The sequence below is a fragment of the Vespa crabro genome, chromosome 13, assembly GCF_910589235.1.
Source record: "Vespa crabro chromosome 13, iyVesCrab1.2, whole genome shotgun sequence".
Lineage (NCBI taxonomy): Eukaryota > Metazoa > Arthropoda > Insecta > Hymenoptera > Vespidae > Vespa > Vespa crabro.
Genome location: NC_060967.1, coordinates 2847438 through 2868818, shown reverse-complemented (window position 1 = coordinate 2868818; position 21381 = coordinate 2847438). Strand labels below are relative to the sequence as shown.

At 30.9% G+C, this 21381-nt stretch overlaps 1 protein-coding gene across 3 annotated transcripts; it reads right to left on the bottom strand.

The window, feature by feature from the left end:
• LOC124428696 lies at positions 1–12915 on the bottom strand. Of its 3 annotated transcripts, none has more exons than XM_046973059.1 (8): positions 12758–12915; positions 8717–8853; positions 8462–8624; positions 8043–8131; positions 2730–2873; positions 2387–2638; positions 1851–1967; positions 1–567 (listed from the first exon to the last, which is right to left on the bottom strand). In XM_046973059.1, exons 2-7 carry the CDS (start codon positions 8814–8816, stop codon positions 1894–1896), a joined length of 822 nt encoding a protein of 273 aa, XP_046829015.1. In that variant the 5' UTR covers positions 8817–8853; positions 12758–12915; the 3' UTR covers positions 1–567; positions 1851–1893. The 3 variants fall into 3 exon arrangements, with proteins under 3 accessions (XP_046829015.1, XP_046829017.1, XP_046829018.1); XM_046973061.1 differs by lacking the exon at positions 12758–12915 and adding an exon at positions 12306–12536; XM_046973062.1 differs by lacking the exon at positions 1851–1967.
• Between the last annotated feature and the right edge of the window lie 8466 nt (positions 12916–21381).

Below are 21381 nucleotides of genomic sequence, written 5' to 3'. Positions count from 1 at the left end.
TTGTTGTACACATCTTCTCTCTGTAACATTTTATTCACCTAATTTTATAAAGGGTCATTTTTAATTTAGACGTATGTTTAGACAAAAGTTTTTTTCTGCTTGAATTTTTCCAATAAGTTTCTGGCAGTGTTTATTGTTATTTTATTCTCGGACAGCACGAACGTGGAATACAATGTATGTATGTAAATCGCGTTTCGAGAGAATATTAATAAATAAATAAAATTCTCATGCTTTCAAGTTTTAATCATATTTTTGTTTGTTTTGTTTTCACTGGCTAAGAAGAGAGATATACAGAATCTTCTGTTATTTTATTTATTTTTTTTTCTTTTTCTTTTTTAGGATACCAGAGACGTAAGCGTACTTCCTTTTCCTTCTTGATATTGTTGTTGTTATTTTTGTTTTTTTTGTTTTTTTGTTTTTTTGTTTTTTCCTTTAATTTTCATAATCTTTTCACTTTCACTTTGCATACGTCACTTTCTTTCTTCGATCGTCGAGAGATTCGATTCACGCGTTCCATGCGGGGGCGACATATATGTTGTACGTAGAGAGTTTATCAGTAGACGTGAGCTAAAAGAAAAGAGTATGCACATATAATAAATATTATTAGAAATAGAAATGATTAAAAGTAAAAGAAAATAAAGTAAAAGAAAATAAAATATATAAGAAAAACAATAAATATATAGAAACAAAAGACACAAGAGGGTGAGACAACGTTGAGATCGCGATACGTAGAAATTCGCGATGATTGGTGAAGGTTGTTTGTTGGCCCTTCTCCCTTTTCTTATTTTTCTTTTTTATTGTATCTTTTTTCTTAAGAAATCACACTTGTATTTAGTTTTTAGAAATAGAATGTCATAAAAGAATGTTATTCTAATTCTTGTTTTAATCCTTAAAAATTTTCTGGATGTACTAATGAACATCAATGAAGTTATTTTTATATATTTTTGTTTGCTTTTGTGTGTGTGTGCGCGTGTGTGTATATATACATATACATATACATATACACATATATATATATATATTTATATACATATATATATATATATATATATATATATATATATATATATATATATATGTATATATATGTGAAATAAAATATTTGAGAATTGTCGCAAAATATTAGGTGATAAATAAGATTAATCAAATAATAAAAAAAACGTAATTAAAATTTTTTAGATCTTATCAATTTTTAAAATCAAAAATAAATATGTATTTATATCGTACCGAAATTTCACTTTTATGACAAAATGAACATAATTATTTTTAAAAATAACTTTTAAGGATTAAAAAAAGAACTCAAATTACATTAATTTCCTGTAGGCAATTTACAACCATGTTTAGTCCGAATGAAATGAAAGAAAATTAGTTGGATATAGTCGAATGAAAATTTGTATGTGAAAAAATATATGAGGAAAATAAAACAAAAATATGACCTCTTAATGTGTCTGTTAGGAGTAATAATAACATAAAAAACAATCAGACTCTTACGAACACTTCCATATTGTTGATATTATTTCACGAACATAAATATAATGATCGAATGAAAATACTCTGTTAACTTATTAATCGATATATCTCGATTATTAATCGACATGAGTGATCAGAGCGGTTTGATATGTGTATTTTAATTATTATTATATGTATTTTAGTTAGCAAGTTTAGATTTGTATAACTATTATTTTATCGTCATCATCGTCATTATAATTAATGATTTCCTGTTTGTTTTCTTTTTTTTTTTTTTTTGAAAGTAATAATTTCAGTTTAATTAAAACACGCACGGACAAAACTTGGGAATAAAATGGTAATAGATTAAAACACTTTGTGGTCATTTTCGTTTGATCGCTCACATTTGTTTTGTTTTGTTTTTCTTTTCTTTTTTCTTATTTGTTCTTAATGTTTATTGTACCACGGGCTGGTAAAGTGATATACTGGAACTGGCTGCGAATAATAGTAGTATAATGCTCCTGAAATGACAGATATATTGTTTGGTTGTAGAATATAAATCCTTCAAATGTGATTAACACACCAATCTAATTTCTTTTAATACCTTGCCACACGAAGCAGGGGTATATATACTTACGAAAAAAAAAATTTACACGAATATTATAAAAAAACCATTATTTCTTCTTAGAATGATTATGTTCGATGTGTGTCAAAAATGATGTCAACATCGATGATGCGATTCCTCGAATACAAAATATGCAACACTTATAATTGTGATCAAAAATAAATATAGAAAAGAGTCTTCTATTAAAATGCAGGTGTATTAGAGAAAGAAAATAGAAAAAGATAGAAAAAGATAGAAAAAGAATGAAAGAAAGGAAGAAAAAGAAAAAAGAAATGTGTAAAGTTGGCGATGAAGATATATAAAATATAAACATACCAAGTGGTCTGATAGGATGTCGGCTCCATAAGAAGCTACGTTTAATTGGACTAAGATAGCTGTCCCTCAGGTAAAACGGAGTACTGTATTGAGCATAGCTTGGAATATAAGGAGCAAAGCTAGGATACCACCAAGGATCTCTCGTGAAGGCACTGATCGGAGCTGTTGGAGATGGTTCGAGCAAATCGAAAAGAGGTTTCCTGCGAAGTAATGATGAGTAGGTTGGGAAGATATCATCGGTTAACAAGTTACCTGGAAAAAAATAAAATCATACGTAGGTATAATAAATAATATTTTGTATTGATTTAATTTGATCGTTATGAAAAATTATGTTATATATTACCATGAATATCAAAGAGTTTCTTCGTGCTGAGAGGTGGACTTATGTGTCGAGCAAGCAATGGCGACCTGCTCGGGTAAAGTCTGTCGATGTCAGCCAAACGATTCAGATGATCAGTCCAAGCTTTCTCGGCATCAAATGGTTTCGCTGTGTATTGAGATTTTTATATTTGTGTATGTGAATATCAAATGCAATTATTATTTTGTGTTAACAGCTGGACAATCTTAATTCATATTATTCATAGTCATGTTACTTCAGGGACAAGTTTATCCAGGTGTTAAAACACGATCGATCGATTTGTCTGATGACAAACAATTTGAAATTTTTCTATAAAATTATTAGAACTGTGAATTATAATATTCTTTTTTTTATTTTTTTTCTTTAATCTTCGAATTGCTTGTCTTTATTTGATCTATTAAGTAGGTCTATTTCGGTGAAAAGGAGTATATATCGGATATATATACATTATTGAATTATTTTGAACTCCTTTCGATTATACGCAAAAATATCTAATTCGTTAATCTTTCATTTTCTGAATTAGATATTTTTCCTGATATTTTAATAGACCTACATTGAGAACTATATAATCCGAATTAACATTCCTAGTAAGAAAACACCAATTCTCACATAGCAACACTAAAAACTACTGACGCCAAAATTGTAGAAAAGAATTTTTATGCTTCTTTCGTTTTAACGATGAAGAAAAGTCATTAGCGTGACTTTGTTTTATTAAATATTAACATTTATATTTGATGCTTTATTTTCTCTTATTACGTATTATAATATTAGATCTATCGAAAAATTTTGTCCTATTTTCAGAGAGAGAAAGAATATAAGTATTACTTTTAAGTGTAAAACATTTATTATTATTTTTTTATTATTGAAAATGATCTTTACATAAATAAAAAACACGGGGACAGAATTTTTCAATAAATTTAATAAGTTTAACACTATCGAATAAGCGTTTCGGCGCTTCTTTTTCACTCCAACGATATATTTCGTATATCTTTTTTCTTTTTTTTTTTTATACATATACCGATCTTTTGAAAATATATTTTTTAATGCCTTTTTATTATTTATTTATTTATGCATTTCCAAAATCGTTTCTCTCACGATCGGTAAAAAGTTACGAACGATGAAGCATCGTAGGCTTTTGCGTGCAATTTAACATGCCGATGCGCTTAATCAAGTTAATTATACAAAGCTGTGATTCTAACAATTTGCAAAAAGGTGTTCTACAATAGTTAAAAAGAAAAATCATGCAGCAACAAAGTTTTTGGCACCTTCTCGCGACCTAATTTGAAATTTATTTATTAGAAACTTATCAATAAGTAATGTCAACATTTTTTAATTATATATTCTGATTTTAATTGTATTTCTAATTTGAATAGAGATATACGAATTTACCGAATCTAATAGAAATTGTTTAATAAATAAATGATAAATTATAGAGATTTTCCGTTAAAAGAAAATACTGAGAAATATCAAAATTTCTCACAAAAAAGAATCTTAAAAAATTTCGATATATATTATTTATTATTTAGTCCAATAGTATATAAGGGTTAATAGTGTGTTGTATAAACGTGCTTAGTTAAATTTTGACGTAGCGTTAGAAAAAAATCTTATAAGCCGTGCCTATAAACTAGCTTTTTATAATTCTGATCAATGATTTGATCAGAGTAAAAAGTGTGAGCGTTTCTCGCTAAAAATACGTCACGTAAGGTGAAAAAAGCATACTAACCTGGTGGAAAAAAGCTGCTTCAAAAAAACGTCGTCCTCTGATTGAGAGGTGACGAGAAAAAAGCGGCGATGGTCACGTATCCAAAAAAATAACGTTTTTTCAAAAATCATTCGCTACGTTGCGTTCGTGAAAAAAAAGATTATCGAATTTAAATCTCAAATTTTGGGTGAGTGAGTTGCGTCGAACGAAATGTTCATATATTTTTTTTCCTTTTTAAAAAAATAATTGCATCATTTTTTGTATTTTACGTGTACGTTTTTAAAGTATGTGTCTAAGCGTTATTATAATAAAATCAGTAATCTGTATCTATTTCGTTAGGCTTTCTTTTTTTATTTTATAGCACGTTACTATAAAATAATCAAGTGTAGTAAGACATGAGCAATCTTTTGTAATTTTTTATAGAATCTAAATCTCAATTTTGTAATAATTTATAAATAATAATTATAATATTATTGCTCATGACTGCTTAGAATGTTTGAAAATGAATTATAATTCATGTAAGTGTTAATGTGAGGTGTTTAAGTGTATGAAAATATTTTTTTTATCTATCTTATCGATTATGATTGACGCCGATAGCAGTAGTTAATTATTTTGCAACAATTTTTTTTATGGGGAGATATAACAAAAATAAAAAATAAGAGATCATACTAGGTATTCTTGGATTATATATATAAATGGGGCATCGAGAGAATAGGTAAAATGGAAAGAAAGTACATGCCGTTTCCTGAAAAAGACAGAAATTTTTGCTTCCAGTTGATCAATGAATTAATTAAGTTCGTTAATTTGCCGTTTGTTAGTAAACATAACCGTTTTATACGCGTGCATGTATTATTATTATCGTTACCGATTAGAGCAAAGTATTAAATGAGAATATGCAATTGACATTTCCATTTTTTCTTTTTCCTTTTTTTCTAAACGCGTTTTGAATGTTCTCTCGTCGTACAATTCAATCTAAAAATTAATAACAATAGGATACAAATATAATAAGAACACAAAAGAAAAACTATTAACCCTCTATAATAGTACTATTTTTATTATTGATTTATATCAAAAAATTAATATAGATTATATTCAGTACTTATACGAAAGATAGAAAAGTTATTTTACCAATAAAGTATGTACACAATTATCGACTGTTTTTTGTATTTTTTTTTACTACCTCGATTCTCGATAAAGTAAAAAATTGATTTTATCGATAAAAAATTTATACGCTTATGGACGTCATTTAGTTTCTCTGTATTACTAGAAGGTAATTCTATTCATACTAAATATATATAATTAATATAAATAAAATATATATAGTAAGTATAATTTATATTATTTTTTTAAAACTATTTTTATACCACATAAAAGTTATATTTAATATATTATATATAAGAGAGTTATATATTATATAATAATTAGTTTTTAAAATATAAACATAAAAAGAATTTATAGAGGGTTAAAAAAACAAATATAGTCAATCACTAATAAAAGAAAGAATCGGACGAGAAGCAAACGATTATAATAATATTTTCAGCTGAAATTTCCAGCTTTTTCAAGTATGGCTTTTCTATTGATTGTTCATTTATTAAATTAAATAAATATCTCCGCAGATCGTGTAAATCTCTTCTTTTTTGTTGGATTCGCGACTATCGCATTCCCTTCGCTCGAAAAATCATTTGTTTCCGAGCTTCGATTTGATTTTGGCTTTTTTTTTTTTTCATTTCCGTGCGTCCATCGTCCATCTGTTTTTCTTCATTTCTATTTTCTTTTTTTTTTCTTTTCTTTTTTTCTTTTTATTTGTATCTTCCTCTCGTACTAATCGTTTATACATCCTAGAGAGATTACGACGCACGTCATAAGACATTTAAGCGAAGACTTCCACCTCGGCTGCAATAGTTAACAATTTACTTTGAATATACATAAACATACAAAAAATATATATCTCGAAAAATTCTCTCCCAAAGAAAACTTTTCTATTTTTCTAATCAATCAATTAATTAATTAATTAATTATCGGTAAGTTATTCTCGATGAATAAAACATAGAAACATTACTTAGAGCATTGCCTAAACATGGTACAGAAGACAATAAAAAACGAACAAAAAATAATAAATAAATAAATACATAAATTAACAAATCATGACGTAGTGGTTATTTGTTCGCGAGTGTATTTCTAATACAATGACGATGGCATTGTGCTCGATAAATAATCGCTATTTCTGCCCTTCTCTCCCATTTTCGAGAGATTTGCTGACGCCTAAGATCACTCAAATCGTTGATGCAATTCAGTAAGTGCCACTTGTTTGGTCTAGATCCTGGAAAGAAAGTAAAATCAGAGAGAATGCTTTCTTTTCTGTAACTTATTCTTTCTCTTACTTTTTCTATTTCTCTCTTTCTCTCTCTCTCTCTCTCTCTCTCTCTCTTTCTCTCTCTTTAAATATGCATATATCTATCTCTCTATCTTTTTCTCTATCTTACTTTTTAGCGATAGCACAATACACAGATGGATGATGTTCTGATGGAAGATGATCTACTGACATATGATTTTGTTGAATTTTCTTTCATTTTTTTTGTGACAGTCCCTTTTTTATTTCTCGATCTTGATCCTCATACATCATATCTTCGGTGGGATGACGAAGGGACACGAATCGTCGCGATGACAAACGAGACTCATACTTTAAACAATTGATATATGTATGTACTTTTTACAAAGTGTATACACATAAAGGACGACGATTTTATGTCGTGTACACTCATGCATATGCAACACTCTAAACACATACATATGTAACACATATATGGTACGAGATTTATATATTATTTTTTATATATTTAGGTACAAATAAGATAATTAGTGAATTATACGTATGGTATACGAGATATGTGGTGGTAAAAGACGATTATTAATAAATATGCGGTTTTTTTTACAGTTAATTTCTTTTTCACGTGGAAATACGAAGTATTAACAAAAGACATAGATGTAGTTGCTCTTTTTTGTTCGTATTGAGTTTTTTTTTTGTGTTTTTTTTGGTTTTAATTTTTTTTTTTTTTTTTTTTTTTTTTTTTAATATGTTGAAATGTCGAAGCATTGTTGATACGTCGAGAGAGATGGGTTGACTTATGCATGCGATGATGATTCATCTATCTTTTCGAGATTTCTCTAAATCTTATCGATACTTTTGGCTTCTAATTGAATGATTCTTTAATTATTATGGAAGAATGTATAACATAGAAAGCCAAAAGTAATCGAGAATTCGCGATTACATTTCTTTGTGATCATTCTTATATATTATATAATCTGTCGAATAATCGTTTCAAAACGAATCTTCGCAGTTGATTTATCTATCGCGTTTCCTTTTTTTATCGCTGGTTATTCTCTTCTTTCGAGTTCATCATTTATACGTAATATAAATGATTATGTGTATATATACAACATAAGAGAAATATATATATATATATATACATATATATATATATATATATGTATATATATATATATGTATATATCATTTCATTTCGCGCTTCGAATTCTTTTAGACGTCGTTCATTCTCTTTTTTTGGACTTTTTTCTCAGAGTTCTTTAGTACGTACCAGGGGTGAAGCGTTCTACAGGTTTGTACTGATGAGGGTAGATTTGCCTTGGCGTGTAACCGTAGATCTCACGGTGAACGGGCATATACCTTAACAGAAATATGTCGACCCACATCGCTTTTTTTTCTTTTCCTTTTTTCGCGAAAATTTTTGAGAAAATTAATGAAATATTTGTGATTTTTTTTTTCCCCCTATATGTATTATTTCGATAAAGCAAAGTGAGAAATGATTTTATCGATAAAGTATATACATAGTTACCGACGTTTTCTACATTCTTTTTATTTTATCGATTCTCGATAAAGTAGAAAATCGATTTTATCAACAAAGTATGTACACGTTTATAGACGTTACCTACATTCTTTTTACTCAATCAATATGGTAAAACTGAAATGTTTTTATTAACATTATACAATACATACCTGTATCCAGGGGTGTTGATACGATCAGCCGCATGAATAGGATTTTCAAAAATCGATTTTCCAAATGGCCAAGTGGGTGAGGTGGTATGCAACTCGGGATAATCGGTGCGGAAAATACTGCGTGGTCTGTGGGTATGTTCCGGAGCTCTGATATCGTCGGTACCTATATATTATAAGACAAAAGAAAATCAAATATTTGGATTAGTATGCGAAAGAAGAAAAAAATTAGATTAGCTAATAGACTTTTTTTTTTACCTTTCAGAGCCCGAACGTAACTTTGCCAGAATTTCGCTTTTCTCGTGATTGGCTCGTTGCGCCCGATCATGTCGAGATTGCTCCTGAATCGCGCATCCATTTTGCCGCTTTATTCGGTTGCTAACCACGCTCGTTCGCTAATATAAACAAAAAAGTATAAAGTTTGGATTTAATTTAAGAATGTATAATTATTTATATCATTACATTCGCGGAATTTTTTTCAATAATCATGTAAATTGTTTTTCTACCAATAGAAATGATATCAAAATGGATGAAAAAAAAAAAAAGAGAAAAACTTAGGAATGTCTGTGAGGTGGCCGAATTTTTTAATGCCCTACGTAACCTCCATAATTTTCTTATTTAAACTCTCTCTCTCTCTCTCTCTCTCTCTCTCTCTATGTATATATATATATATATTGCATAAGCACAAGCTAAATTTAAATCCGCCTTCACTAGTCCGAAGCATATGTTTCTTTAACCTTGCCACGCTAAAGATGTCTTCCCTTTCTCTAGACATTATAGGTGCGGGTGATATAGTAATCCGATCGACACGTTCTTTCGTTTATTAAATCGAAACTCTGCCTCTTTTCTCTTGTTTATTTCTGTCACGAGTTAAATTGAAACTAATGTAATGCGTGTCGGGGATTTTCCGAAGAAAATAAAGAAAATTTTTTTAAAAAACTTATCGAGACAGATCAAAGCGCAAATTTGTATTAAATAAAATATCAAAAGAGACAATTTTGATAAATCATTGTTCACTTTAATTAGTTATATTAATAGAAAAAAATAAAATAAACAAAAAATATTTATTTGCATTTGCCTCGATAAATCAAAATTTATTAGTTTGCTTTTTTTATAAGTCTCGTTCCGATTGGCAGTCGCGTTCTTTGGATTGGCCAATCAAAGCAAGCGACACAAACAGTAGCATCGTCTTTTCTTTTTGTTGACGCAACGTTCCTCTCTTGCTAATTTTAGCGAGACTAGCTTCATACTCGGCCTCGATCGTTTGCACGCTTTCAACTATATGCGCGTATTTTAAGGTGGAAAAAAGTATTATGGACGATGACGAGGAAAGTAAAATTTAGCCTTTCAAAATTCGATCTTATTAGATATCTTTGATTTCACTTATAACCGTATCATTTCCTGTAACTTTTACATTATATTTCTTTTTTGCATTTTTCCATAGCGCTTAACAGTTAACTATTAATTCTAATTCTTTAATTTGTATTCATATATATATATACGTGTGTGTGTGTGTGTGTGTTTGTGTGCACGTGTGTGTATTATTTAGTAATTTAAAAAAAAATAATTAGTGACTTTATCGATAATAATTATCAATAATGTTTTCTACTTTTCCTACATTATAATGTTGTCGTTTTAAATAGTTATAGGATAATCGCACAGGTGGCACTACTTGGTAAAGTTCTAACAGGCAGTCGCATTTTTTTGAAAGATGTTGAATAGGATAGACAATTAAAAAGATACAACCTAATAATAAATTGAATATCAATCTAATCCAACAAGGAAGGTGAAGGTAAACGTTTCTAAGCCTTCGCTAATCCTTTATACATATGAAGGAATTGTTATTTTTTTCTTCATATTATCGATAAACTTCTCTATCTTTCTCTTTCTTTCTCCCATGTCACATTATACTAAATTCTTTTATAGAGATAAAATAAAAGTGTGAAACGATCTTTAGTAATCCAATGGCGAAAAGCTCGCGCCTACGAACAACGAGTTGTGACGCAAGAGTCCTGGATTCATTCGTCGTAGTCGTTATATTTAGTCTGCCCGGGCCCCAGTCCGTTTTTAGTTGAAAACAGGTGGAAGTAAGAATCTGGGGAGGAGTAAGTAGTATACTCGACGTATCTTCGACTGACTTTGACCGATTTTCACGAATTCTTATTGGCTAATTTCAATAATAATAAGAGATTTGTTTAAATATTTCATCGATAATCATCTGTATTGTTATAATTTTATTCTAATCATTTTAGAATTCGCGAACTTTTTTTTCAAAATAATATTTAAGAAATCATCAAGATATTCAATTAAGTTAAAGTCATTGAAATTTAAAATGGCTGCTTTAAACATGCCGGAAAGAAGATAAATATATACCAAGTGTTCTATTGGAAAGAATTTAAGTAGAAAAACATTAATCCACAAAATATTTGTATAGATTCATCATCCTATTTGGCGATATTCTAGGAAAATAAAGATGTAATTTAGATGACTTCTAAAAATATACCTAAAGCAAATCATCTAGGGCATAGCTCCTAGAAAACTGAAATATCTTTTGATGTGTCTTACTTTTTAGTATTGAAGTACCGAAAATATGAAAATATTGCGTTCCCGTTTGATGCGTCATTGCGTCATTTACGGAAGGAACGTGATACGTTTGAAGGAATCGCATAATCTAAAGTTTTGGCATCTCTCGTACGAAGTCGTAAGCACGTGCCTAATCCAACGATTGTCAGGCTGAATCGACACACCTTACTTGTACATACTAGCTTACCAAAGTTCTTGGCCCAAAATGTTTGGCTAGGAAGACTCTAGCCAACTTGCATAACATTTGACAAAGTCTCGACGATTATGCGAAGTATGTTAGATGCCTAACGTTTCAGGAATTTTATGAATGAATCTAATCGACAGAAGAGATTAGCTTCTTATAAAATAATTTAATTTTTTCTCTTGCGTAGATCGAGTTCACATGGGATAATTAAATAATTAAATTGATTGGTAATGTAATTAAAAATGATTTTACATTTTGGTAGAAGAAACACAGAAGGGGCTATAAAAGACGCCTTGGATTTGGCGTCACTCAGTCCGCCTAAATTCTATTCTTGTCCGACGTTATAAATACGCAGTCTTGCATTATGTAAGAAGTTAAACAAAGCCTTGCCAATTATTATAAACAATCTATTAGAAGAAGTAGTAGAAGAAAAAGTATCATAACTATAATCGATTATATATGATCTTTATCGGATACAAGTGTATCTTTATGTGACGTAAGTGATACATTTTCATTTCAGGATGACTATTCATCTTTTGCGAACCTGATCAGGTTAATTTACAATCTAGGTATAAATGGAAATCGTTTCCGGTATTGGACTATTGGAATTTGTAAACATTCGGAGAGTGAAACACGATGCTTTCGACGTTTTGTTTATCATCGAATGACGTCCATAGACTGGCCACTAATAGCCAATGATTTATATATTGAAGTATTTTATTAGATATATTATTAGAGTTATGCTTAGTCAATGTCTTTCCAACAATTAGGTGTTACAAATTCGAGGCTACTGTGCTCTAAAACTTTATAAACACATTGTATAAACATATTATACACAAAATTCAATATAATTTTGGTTTGCTTCTAAAAACACCTAATCATTAAAAATATTACACATACGTGATTAGAGCGTATTAGGATTAATTAACTGTTAGCATTTATTTCAAGCTTCATGATACACACATTTATAAAAATAATTAAACAATAATATGACATGAAAAAAACGAAAGACGATGGATCAACGGCTGAGAGGTAATGGTGTTATGAATATGGAGGATTAGTGGAAGTATGATTTCCTACTAAAATCTTTGCAGAATAAAAGTAGGGCCAGGCAAACGGTCAAGTACAGCTCCCGTTAAAATTGTCCTTGGTTTAATATCTCGATGGGAAATATGTTCTCTCTCTCTCCTCAGTTGGCTTCTTCAGCATTTCTTCAACTCCAAGTAAGCCTTCAGTGAAATGAGTACACTCGCGGTGGTGCTAATTTCGTTTTTTATATTTTCTTTCTTTTTTTTTTTTGCAATTCGTTTTTCTCTTTTTTAATTCACCCTTTTCGATATAAAAGGGGTATATCCCTATTATTATTAATTATTATTATTATTTTTATTAACTCGAATGGAACTCGCAATTGTTGTTCGAAAACGCCAAAACGCCAAAACTTTTTTCTTTTTTTTCTTTTTTAATTTTTTCTTTTTTTTTTTGTTTCTTTTTATTTTAATTTTCACGGATGATCGATGAAAGAAAGCTTTTACCTAAGTAGTTCGGATGACCGTTCGGTTCGGGGATCGGACCTTAGACTGGACGGCTGCCGCCAAAAATGTAGACTAGTATACCGAACGTCGGTACAGTGGCGCCGACCTGTCGGCAAGCTTTCGCGATCCTCCGCGCGACATTTATGGCACATCCCCCGCCAACGTTTCCTGATTGGTCGATCTTACCACGAGATTCAAAGTATTCGCCTTCCATTTACATACTGAGCTGTACTCTCTCCTCCCCTTCTTAGGGTATTTTGCCGATTACTTCCTTCCTTCTTTCCTTCTTTCGTCTTCATCTTCTATTTTCTATGTTTTACCTTTCGAATTGACTCATAAATTCCTAATGAATATTTCACAGTCTTTTTTGGTTCTTAATATGAGTTTCATTGAAGCTTTTATTTGAAATTGATTCATAGATTTCTAGCAGATATAGTTAAGTTATGCTAAGCTTTTAATACTTATTTCATTGAAACTTTTTATTTTATTTGAAGTTAGCTCATAGATATTTATTAGATATTTAAATTATGTTGAACTTTTTTAATATGAATTTAATCGAAGTTTTTTTTTTATTTCATTATACGATGGTTGTCTGTGACGTCATAATTTTGCCATCTGCATTTAAGAAAAGCAGCAAAATGTTAGATATGTTTCTTCCTACTCTCGTAGAAGTCTATTTTCGTTGACCCGTATGCTTGTGGTTCGTGCAAACTAGCGCGTTAGTCCTGTTAGAGTAATGTCTCTGTCTCTTTGTAAAACCGACGATGCACTTTGATGGTGCGTTTTGAAGAATTATTTAAGATTGCCAGGAAACGAAAAATGATGACAGAAACGTTGAATTATATTTTGATCGAAGACACGACTCATCTCGCACAAACATACATAGACACAGGTTTATTTCGTATTTTTATATCAAGCGAATCATCAATCTTACTTGTTTGCTATACTACCTATAAATGTCTAGTAAAAATAGCACGACGAGTCGAGACGATTATTCGATCGGTGAATTTAAATTGTGATTCGATGGTTATTATATAGATCTATTTATGTGAAAGAACACTCGTGATGATCGATGAATTTGTTTGATACAGAATTGAAGATTTGTGTTTAAGGCATTGGGAAATTTCAATCGTAAAATTTACAAATAGACTATTTTTTATTTTAAACTTATCATAAACTTTCGGTGCAAATAGATTTATTTAGAAGTAAGATTTTTGATTTTATATGAATTTGTTTGGTTTAAAGTTCAAGTTTAAAATTCTGACTCTTAGGAGTAAATAAATTTATTTATCGGGAGATTCTTGATCTTATATATGAACTTTTAGTTTAGATATTGAGAAATTTGAATCGTCTAAAATTGATAGTTTTCCTACTATGTCCATTTCAATCGTGACTTATAATTAATACAAATAAATCTATTTATTAGATAGACTCTTGATCTTATATGAAATTGTTTAAAACATTATTGAATTTATTCAGTAATTTCAAGTATGTAAAGTTTAATATTTCTTTCACCTCCATTCTTTTTATTTGTTGTAAAAGAATCGATCTGAATAAATAAATAAAAAAATAAGACAAAAAAGAGGATGGAAGAAAGGTGATCTTTTTCAATTTGGCACTTTTGATCAGTCGACCTCTTAGGACGCTATAAGTATGTATGTACCGGGTGTTCTAAATGCGAGGCTATTTTAGCAGTGTCTTGTGTATACCGGTCAGACCTGGTAATACAGATATACAGAGAGACGCGTCGCATTTATTTTCAATTCGGCCACGGCCAGAGAGAGAGAGAGAGAGAGAAGAGAAAGAGAGAACAGTACGGATACGATGACGATCGGCACCCATCAACGAGCCTTTGCCATGACACACGTTTAGAGTATGCACGACCGTGTCGTTTTAATGCTCGCGAGAGGTCGAGACCTTTAAGCCCTCGTGAGAATGATCGAGACACAGGTGGTAATGCTCGAGGATTGCTAACAATAAGATTAACTACGTGTCCACTCCTTTTATTTGACTGATAACAAAAACAGGGAGAGATTATATATGTACATGTATATATAATTCGAAAGACGTGGCTGGTTATTATAAAAATAAAATAACAATAAAATATTAGTTATATTTAATATATCAGATGTATGTGGATCCCACTAATTTGACTAGTAAAGTAACATATCATTAATATAATTTATTGATATTTTGAGTATAATATTGTACTTTACATGTATAACAATAATTAAGATGAAAAGATCGAACAAGTCTACAATTCGTGTTCCTGAAATTTGGCTAAGTGACCTGCACGAATTAGACTCTGCCATAAACGTATTACAACATTCTATATCTTCTTAGCACTTGACCCAATTTCTGGATTCACGTTTCTCAGGCTGATTTCAAATTTAGAAATCCACGTTCCCTGTTGCAATGTGAACCATTGAAACTATGTGCTCGTATCATAAATAATGAAACTGTTATATAAATTAATGTTTTTATATATATATATATTATATATTATTATTATATATATTATATTATATATATATATAATATATATAATAAATGTAAGTTTTTTCAGGAAGGTAAAAATCAATATATGGAGCTCGAGTTTTACGTCGTAAAGTCCGTCGGTGAACGTTGATCCCAGAGTAAATTGAAACTTATGAGTTTTCCAGCCCTCCGAAGTCTCCTTCGGGTTCCTCTTCTTATACTTTCGTCCGCCATTCTTCTTTGCCGTTAAGGAGATCACGTCTCCTTGGTAACTGATACGCCTTATTAGCTGTTCTTTCCTCACTTCTTCCTAAGTCTCAGGAGGATCATGCGTCTTTTGTTATCTTTAGTCAATGTCTCTTTCATTTTTCTTTCTTTCTTTCTCTTATTTCTATCTTTCTCTTCTGATTTTATACAATTTATATATTTTTTTTTTTTTTAGATATGGGAATCACAATACAGATCGATCTGTATGTATACTCCACAAATATGGTACATAGTGTATCCAAATAGATATTGGAAAATATCAAAGCTATTGAAAGACATTTAAGCGATTTGGGTGGGCTACCGTTTAGGGCGTAGCATTCATTCATAGAAAAATTTCGTGACCACAAACCATTCTAGCGTTTAGTCCGCTATCCCATTACCCCATGACCAACTACAATAGCTACCGAATGAACGACGGATACAAATATTTTGCTGAAATGTGATTTCACGCACTGACACCTTAACCGTTTCTATAGAAATAATTTTGGCTTTTAAAGGCTAACAAGTTCGGTTGATATTTAGTAAAACAGGAAAGTAATATAACGGTAATAAGGATCATCATCAATTGGAACGTTTTCCTTAACTATGAAAAAACTGGAATAGAAAGAATAATGTCGAACGTTTTTTGTATAAACTTGTGAAAAGGTATACACTCTTAGATTCTTTTGTTAGATGACATCTGCTCATTGACAATAGTAATAGGCGTGAAATTCAGAAAATTTGTTAGAACGAGCCAAAGAAACGCTGACAAATTCTAATTTATGGGATCCCAAGAACAACCAGGTGGTCTGGAACGATTTCAAAAAGCTTCTTTATTCGAAACAGAGTATGTATTTTGAAAAAAATGAAATGAAACTATTAAATTGTCTTGAACACTTCCTGAAAGTTCGTCCATTCGTAAATGAGCATTTATATATGTATAGAAAAAGTTGAGAAAATAATTAGATAGTTTAGTATAATTTCAAAAAGCTTCTTTATTCAAAAATGTATATGTATTTGGAAAAAGTTCCAAAAACAATTGGATTGGTGTGAACATTTTGAAAAAGTCTTTTCATTCAAAAATGAATATTTGGTTGAAATAATTGGATTGTCATACTGACTCATCGTAATCGATTGATGGTAACATTCGCTTTTAAATGGCCAGTTGATCGTCCATTGTCCCATTTTGATTTCGTCTTAGCCACGTATCGTTTTTATCGAGCGTTTAATTAAAGCTCATCAATCTTTATTAGGCAGGCTGCCTTCATATCGACAGCATTGATTTCATGACGTTAGCTTGGAACCCTCGGAGAAAAGCGAACTCGTGTTCTATAGAGCCATGAATACGTTTATGGAGCATCGAAGGGTGCACCCTGTTAAGGATTTCATCATGAATCGAGTTAAGACAACGTTTATATACAGAAAGTTATTTTATCAATAATATGTTTATTAGAAACATTGGGATAGAAAATGTTGAAATATGCAACTAGAAATATTATCTAACAATTTTCTTAATTTTTCTAATTTTCCTTTAGATAGAGCTTAATCGTGAAGGATATATTTATAGGATTTAGTATCAGTATGAACCTTCCTTAAACCTTTCTATCTAACACCACACCTTTCTGACCATTATTTCAAGTGACTTAGTACAATTTCGATGACCGTAAAAACCTTAAAAGTTATTATGAGTGAAATTTCATCTCATGTAAATTTACTTCAATATTGTTAAAAAATTTGACAATTTGATCCTTAATGATACTGATCTTTTTACTATTTATATTATTTATCAGTATCATAAATTACTTTTTATATTTAATTTTATATTATAATAAGACCGTATAATTATACTCGTTTATTTTTGACATCGTTAGTCTGTCAAGGTTAAAATGACGAGAACCTAAATTCTTAATAAAATTAAATGAACTTACCGAAATATTCATAGGTAGAAGTTAGGAGGATTAAATAGTTTCCTCGTATGTAGAAGAGACCAGATTGAGAAATAAATTGCGTAAAAGCTCGTTTGCAGTGTCTTGTAGATCGTCTTTCACATGGTAATGACGATCGTCCAACATTAGACCGCCGAGTCTAATATCGACTAACGTAATCCTGGCTTAGGCCTTAGAACCCTCCCATCTCTCTCTTTCTCTCACACCCGTTTGCTTTAGCTCATGGTACTAGTGTGGAGCAAAGGGTCTCGCCTATATGACAAGTATATTACGCCATGCGTTTATATCAATTAGCCTCTGACGTTTCGGGGGTGTGCTCACTCGTGAGACCGATTCTAAAAGGGCCCTTTGCTCGTTTCTACCAAGGGTAAACGAATATTCCCTTTTATTTTCTTGGCCTAGACCTTTACAACGAACTCACCAAATTGTCCCTTAAATGTGACGAAACAGAGGAACATATAGAAGAATATTAAGACAACCCTGAGATCAGTATAAAGTCCAAATTGATTTCAAATTCCTTTTTATCTTATCTTTTATTCTTTGCTTTATCCACGTTGAGGACAAATTTGATTAATGCCATTGAAGAAAAATTCACTAAAAAGAAGGAGAGAGAGAGAGAAGAACCAGGAAACACGCCTTTTTTATATAAGAGAGAAAGAGAGAGAGATACTTTTTGCTAACGTTTTTTCCTTCTTTCAGTAAGCCCTTAAAATGGATGGCAAAGAGCCTCTCTTTTCCAATGGACCATCTCCTTCCAGTTTAAATCCATTTAAACGAGCCTGACGATGAGGATGCTACAATATAATACCGGTTACACGCGATCGATGGGATCCTCTGCTGTTTAGCAGCTGGTCTAGAAAGAATTTTGATTTATCGTTCCTACCACGACATATTAGGGACTTTCTATTTCGATCGGCAACTGCACCAAGGCTAGTCCTAAATATACACCTTTTTCTTTTATCTGATAACAATTCGTTAAATTGTATTATTTATAAAATTGTACAGATGTGATCTAGAAATAATGATTTTTGTTATTTTTCTAGATTTTTCCAAAACATCGATAGAAAAAAGCGGAAACATGAAAAGAATAAACGCATGCACTTTTCTAAATGAAGACATAAACATTTCCTTTTCATTGATTGGAACCTCGATTTGCTGCTTGACCAAGCACGAGTAAGGCTACTACTGATCAGCAAAAAAAACAGCCTAGAATCTTTGAGAGAACACGATCGAGAGAGAGAGAGAGAAATAGAGAGAGATAAAGAGAGAGATAGATAGAGAGAGAGAGAGAGAGAGAGAGAGAGAGAGAGAGAGAGAGAGAGAGAGAGAGAGAGAGAGAGAGGAGGAGTAACTAGGAAAAGTCGAGGCTCATGGGCGTGACAATTGGCCGGATGTGTTTTCCATTGTCCAAGTTTTGCGGCCTGTCCTGTGGCATGGTTTTCTTTTTATACCGAACCTTCGATCGATTTCGTAGGAAACGGCTGGAAAACTTGGACATTGTTAGATACGACGTTAAAGGGACTTGTCGGTTTGCTAAATACCTAGCGATAACTTTTCTTTGTTGAACGTGTCTGAAAAGGTGACGATCTTTTGATAAATTTCAACCAATTTTTTGGTATTTAGTTTAGTATATATATATGGTAGATGGATTTTTTATTGTCCTTATTTTTTCTTACTTTGTATAAATACGCGTTATAAAGTTTTCATTTAATTCTGTTTTGTTAGTTTATTGTAAATATTAAATGAGATTTTTAGATTATGTTTTATAGATAGCACGCTATAAAGTTTCCATCAAATTTGTTTCTTTTTTGTTTAGTTTAGTGTAAATATCAAATTGAATTTTTAATTATTAATAATCTTTTTTTTTCCATGTAGATACACACACACTCATACACTGAAGCTTTAGAGGATCATGAGACAATAGGACACAGACACAACGATGAGCTTCCATGCAAGCTATTACCTCACTTCCGTTAACACAAATCTGCACTTTAGCGGCGTAAAGCTGACACGATGTTTTTAGCTGAATCTCCGCCTACCAGAGAACGACTTATTCAACCCTCTGATATAAGCTCGATATCGTGATCGTATCGTTAGTGTATGATACAGTTCCAATTGATCTACCCTCGAATTTTTTGATTAGATCATCATGATCTTTATGATATGCGCTAGTCATGATAATTATGTTGATTTATTATAGCTATAGGCATTGCAGTCCACTTTGATCAAAACATTTTTTTTATTCATTTTCAATTTTTAATTAAAAATAATGTGTTAAATCAATTTTCTTTATTTTTCTTTTTTCTTCTTTTTTCTTCTCTCTTTTTTTTTGTTTTAGCTAAATTTATTTAATTAAATTAATTTACTATTAATTATAGTAAATTACTTAACAGTAAATTATACCCATCGGAAGTTTCTACTCTAAACTACAAAACAAGTTCTTCAACCATTTAAAAGCTTAATGAAGTTGGTTCCTTGAATGTTCCTTCTTGGAGATTAATTAAATGCAATAGTGGATGCAATATAATATCTACTTGCATGCTTATTGTGTTCGAGTGTTATTACACGAAATGCGTTAGCCTTGACTAGTGACAAGTTCAACGTGACCTTTTCCAAATAGTTTTCGTCACTCGTATAAATTCTTTTTATAAAAGCTCGTGTGTGTTAAATAAGCCTTATTTTTCAAAAAATGACCTTGGAAGAAATCCAAACGAAAATGTTATTGTGCAAGGTACTCTTTGCTATAGGTTTAAACTAACTCAAATTTTATTTTATAGATGTTAAGAAAATCTTTTTAACATTTATATCAATCTAGACGACCTTTGGTCTATTGTTAAAAAAATATTTACAGTTAAGTATATATCTGTTTGATCAAAAATTTGATCACTTATAATTACTATAATTGAATATTTCACCTAATTGTAACTACTATTGTTTTCTATTAAATATCATAGTATTGTTATAGTATATTATAGTATTAGACTTGTCAATAATTAATATTAAAATTTTAGTAAAAAAATTCTGAATACATATAAATATAATATAAAATACTGCAAATTCTTTCATAACTTATTGGGAAAAAGTGGAATATAAAATAACTTAAAAATACCTTTTTATGTACAGAAGAAAATCAGTGTATAAACAGTAAACGATTGGATAGTTGCCAAGAATCTTCAGAGAAGTACTTCGCAGGAAGGCTCTCGTTGCGTTCACTTACCTTCAGGAGGGAAATCTTTGGTGGTTCTGAAAGTAGGGGTACATTTCACCCCTCCTGCTGCCGGTAGCAGCGTTATCGACCACTGTCGCAAAAGCCACGCCTTTGCCCAGGTGAGAGGACAAGAGAAGTAGAACGTAAAGGGAGGCCGACCTTTCGCTATCTCTTTCTTTCTCATTTTCTGATGACGATTCTCTCTTCTCATTCGAGTTTCTTTTACGATGAAGAAGATCCGATGCTTGTACGGTGGATAATCGAGCGGGCTAAGGGCAACACCCCAGCCCTTTTTATCCCAAAAAGCAAAGTACTATTTCGTTCAAATATACTTTCAGCTTGTATTGTTGCAAATGTTTGCGTTTAACAGGCTTACCAAACAGGCAACTGCGTTTCGAACTGTATTGTATCCAGATTTTAGTAAACGTCGGCTTAAGGGTGAGAAAGAGTGAAAGAGAGGGATGTAGCTTCTCGCAGGAGGTGTCCTTTAGAACGGAATATTCGAAGGAAATTGAGCGGCAAATCAATGCACGCGCTAACGCCAAACTTCAATGAACGTGTTTTCATGACAATTTTGGGCTATAGTAAATCCTTCGAAGATAATCTTCGGGATTTCGAATGAAAAAAATGTCGAACGGGATGTTTTCTAATACTATTATTATTGTTAGAGATTGTTAATGAAGTATTTTAATTTTTTTTTCTTATTGTATCAATTAAAAATTTTTTGTTATTCAATAACAAATTAG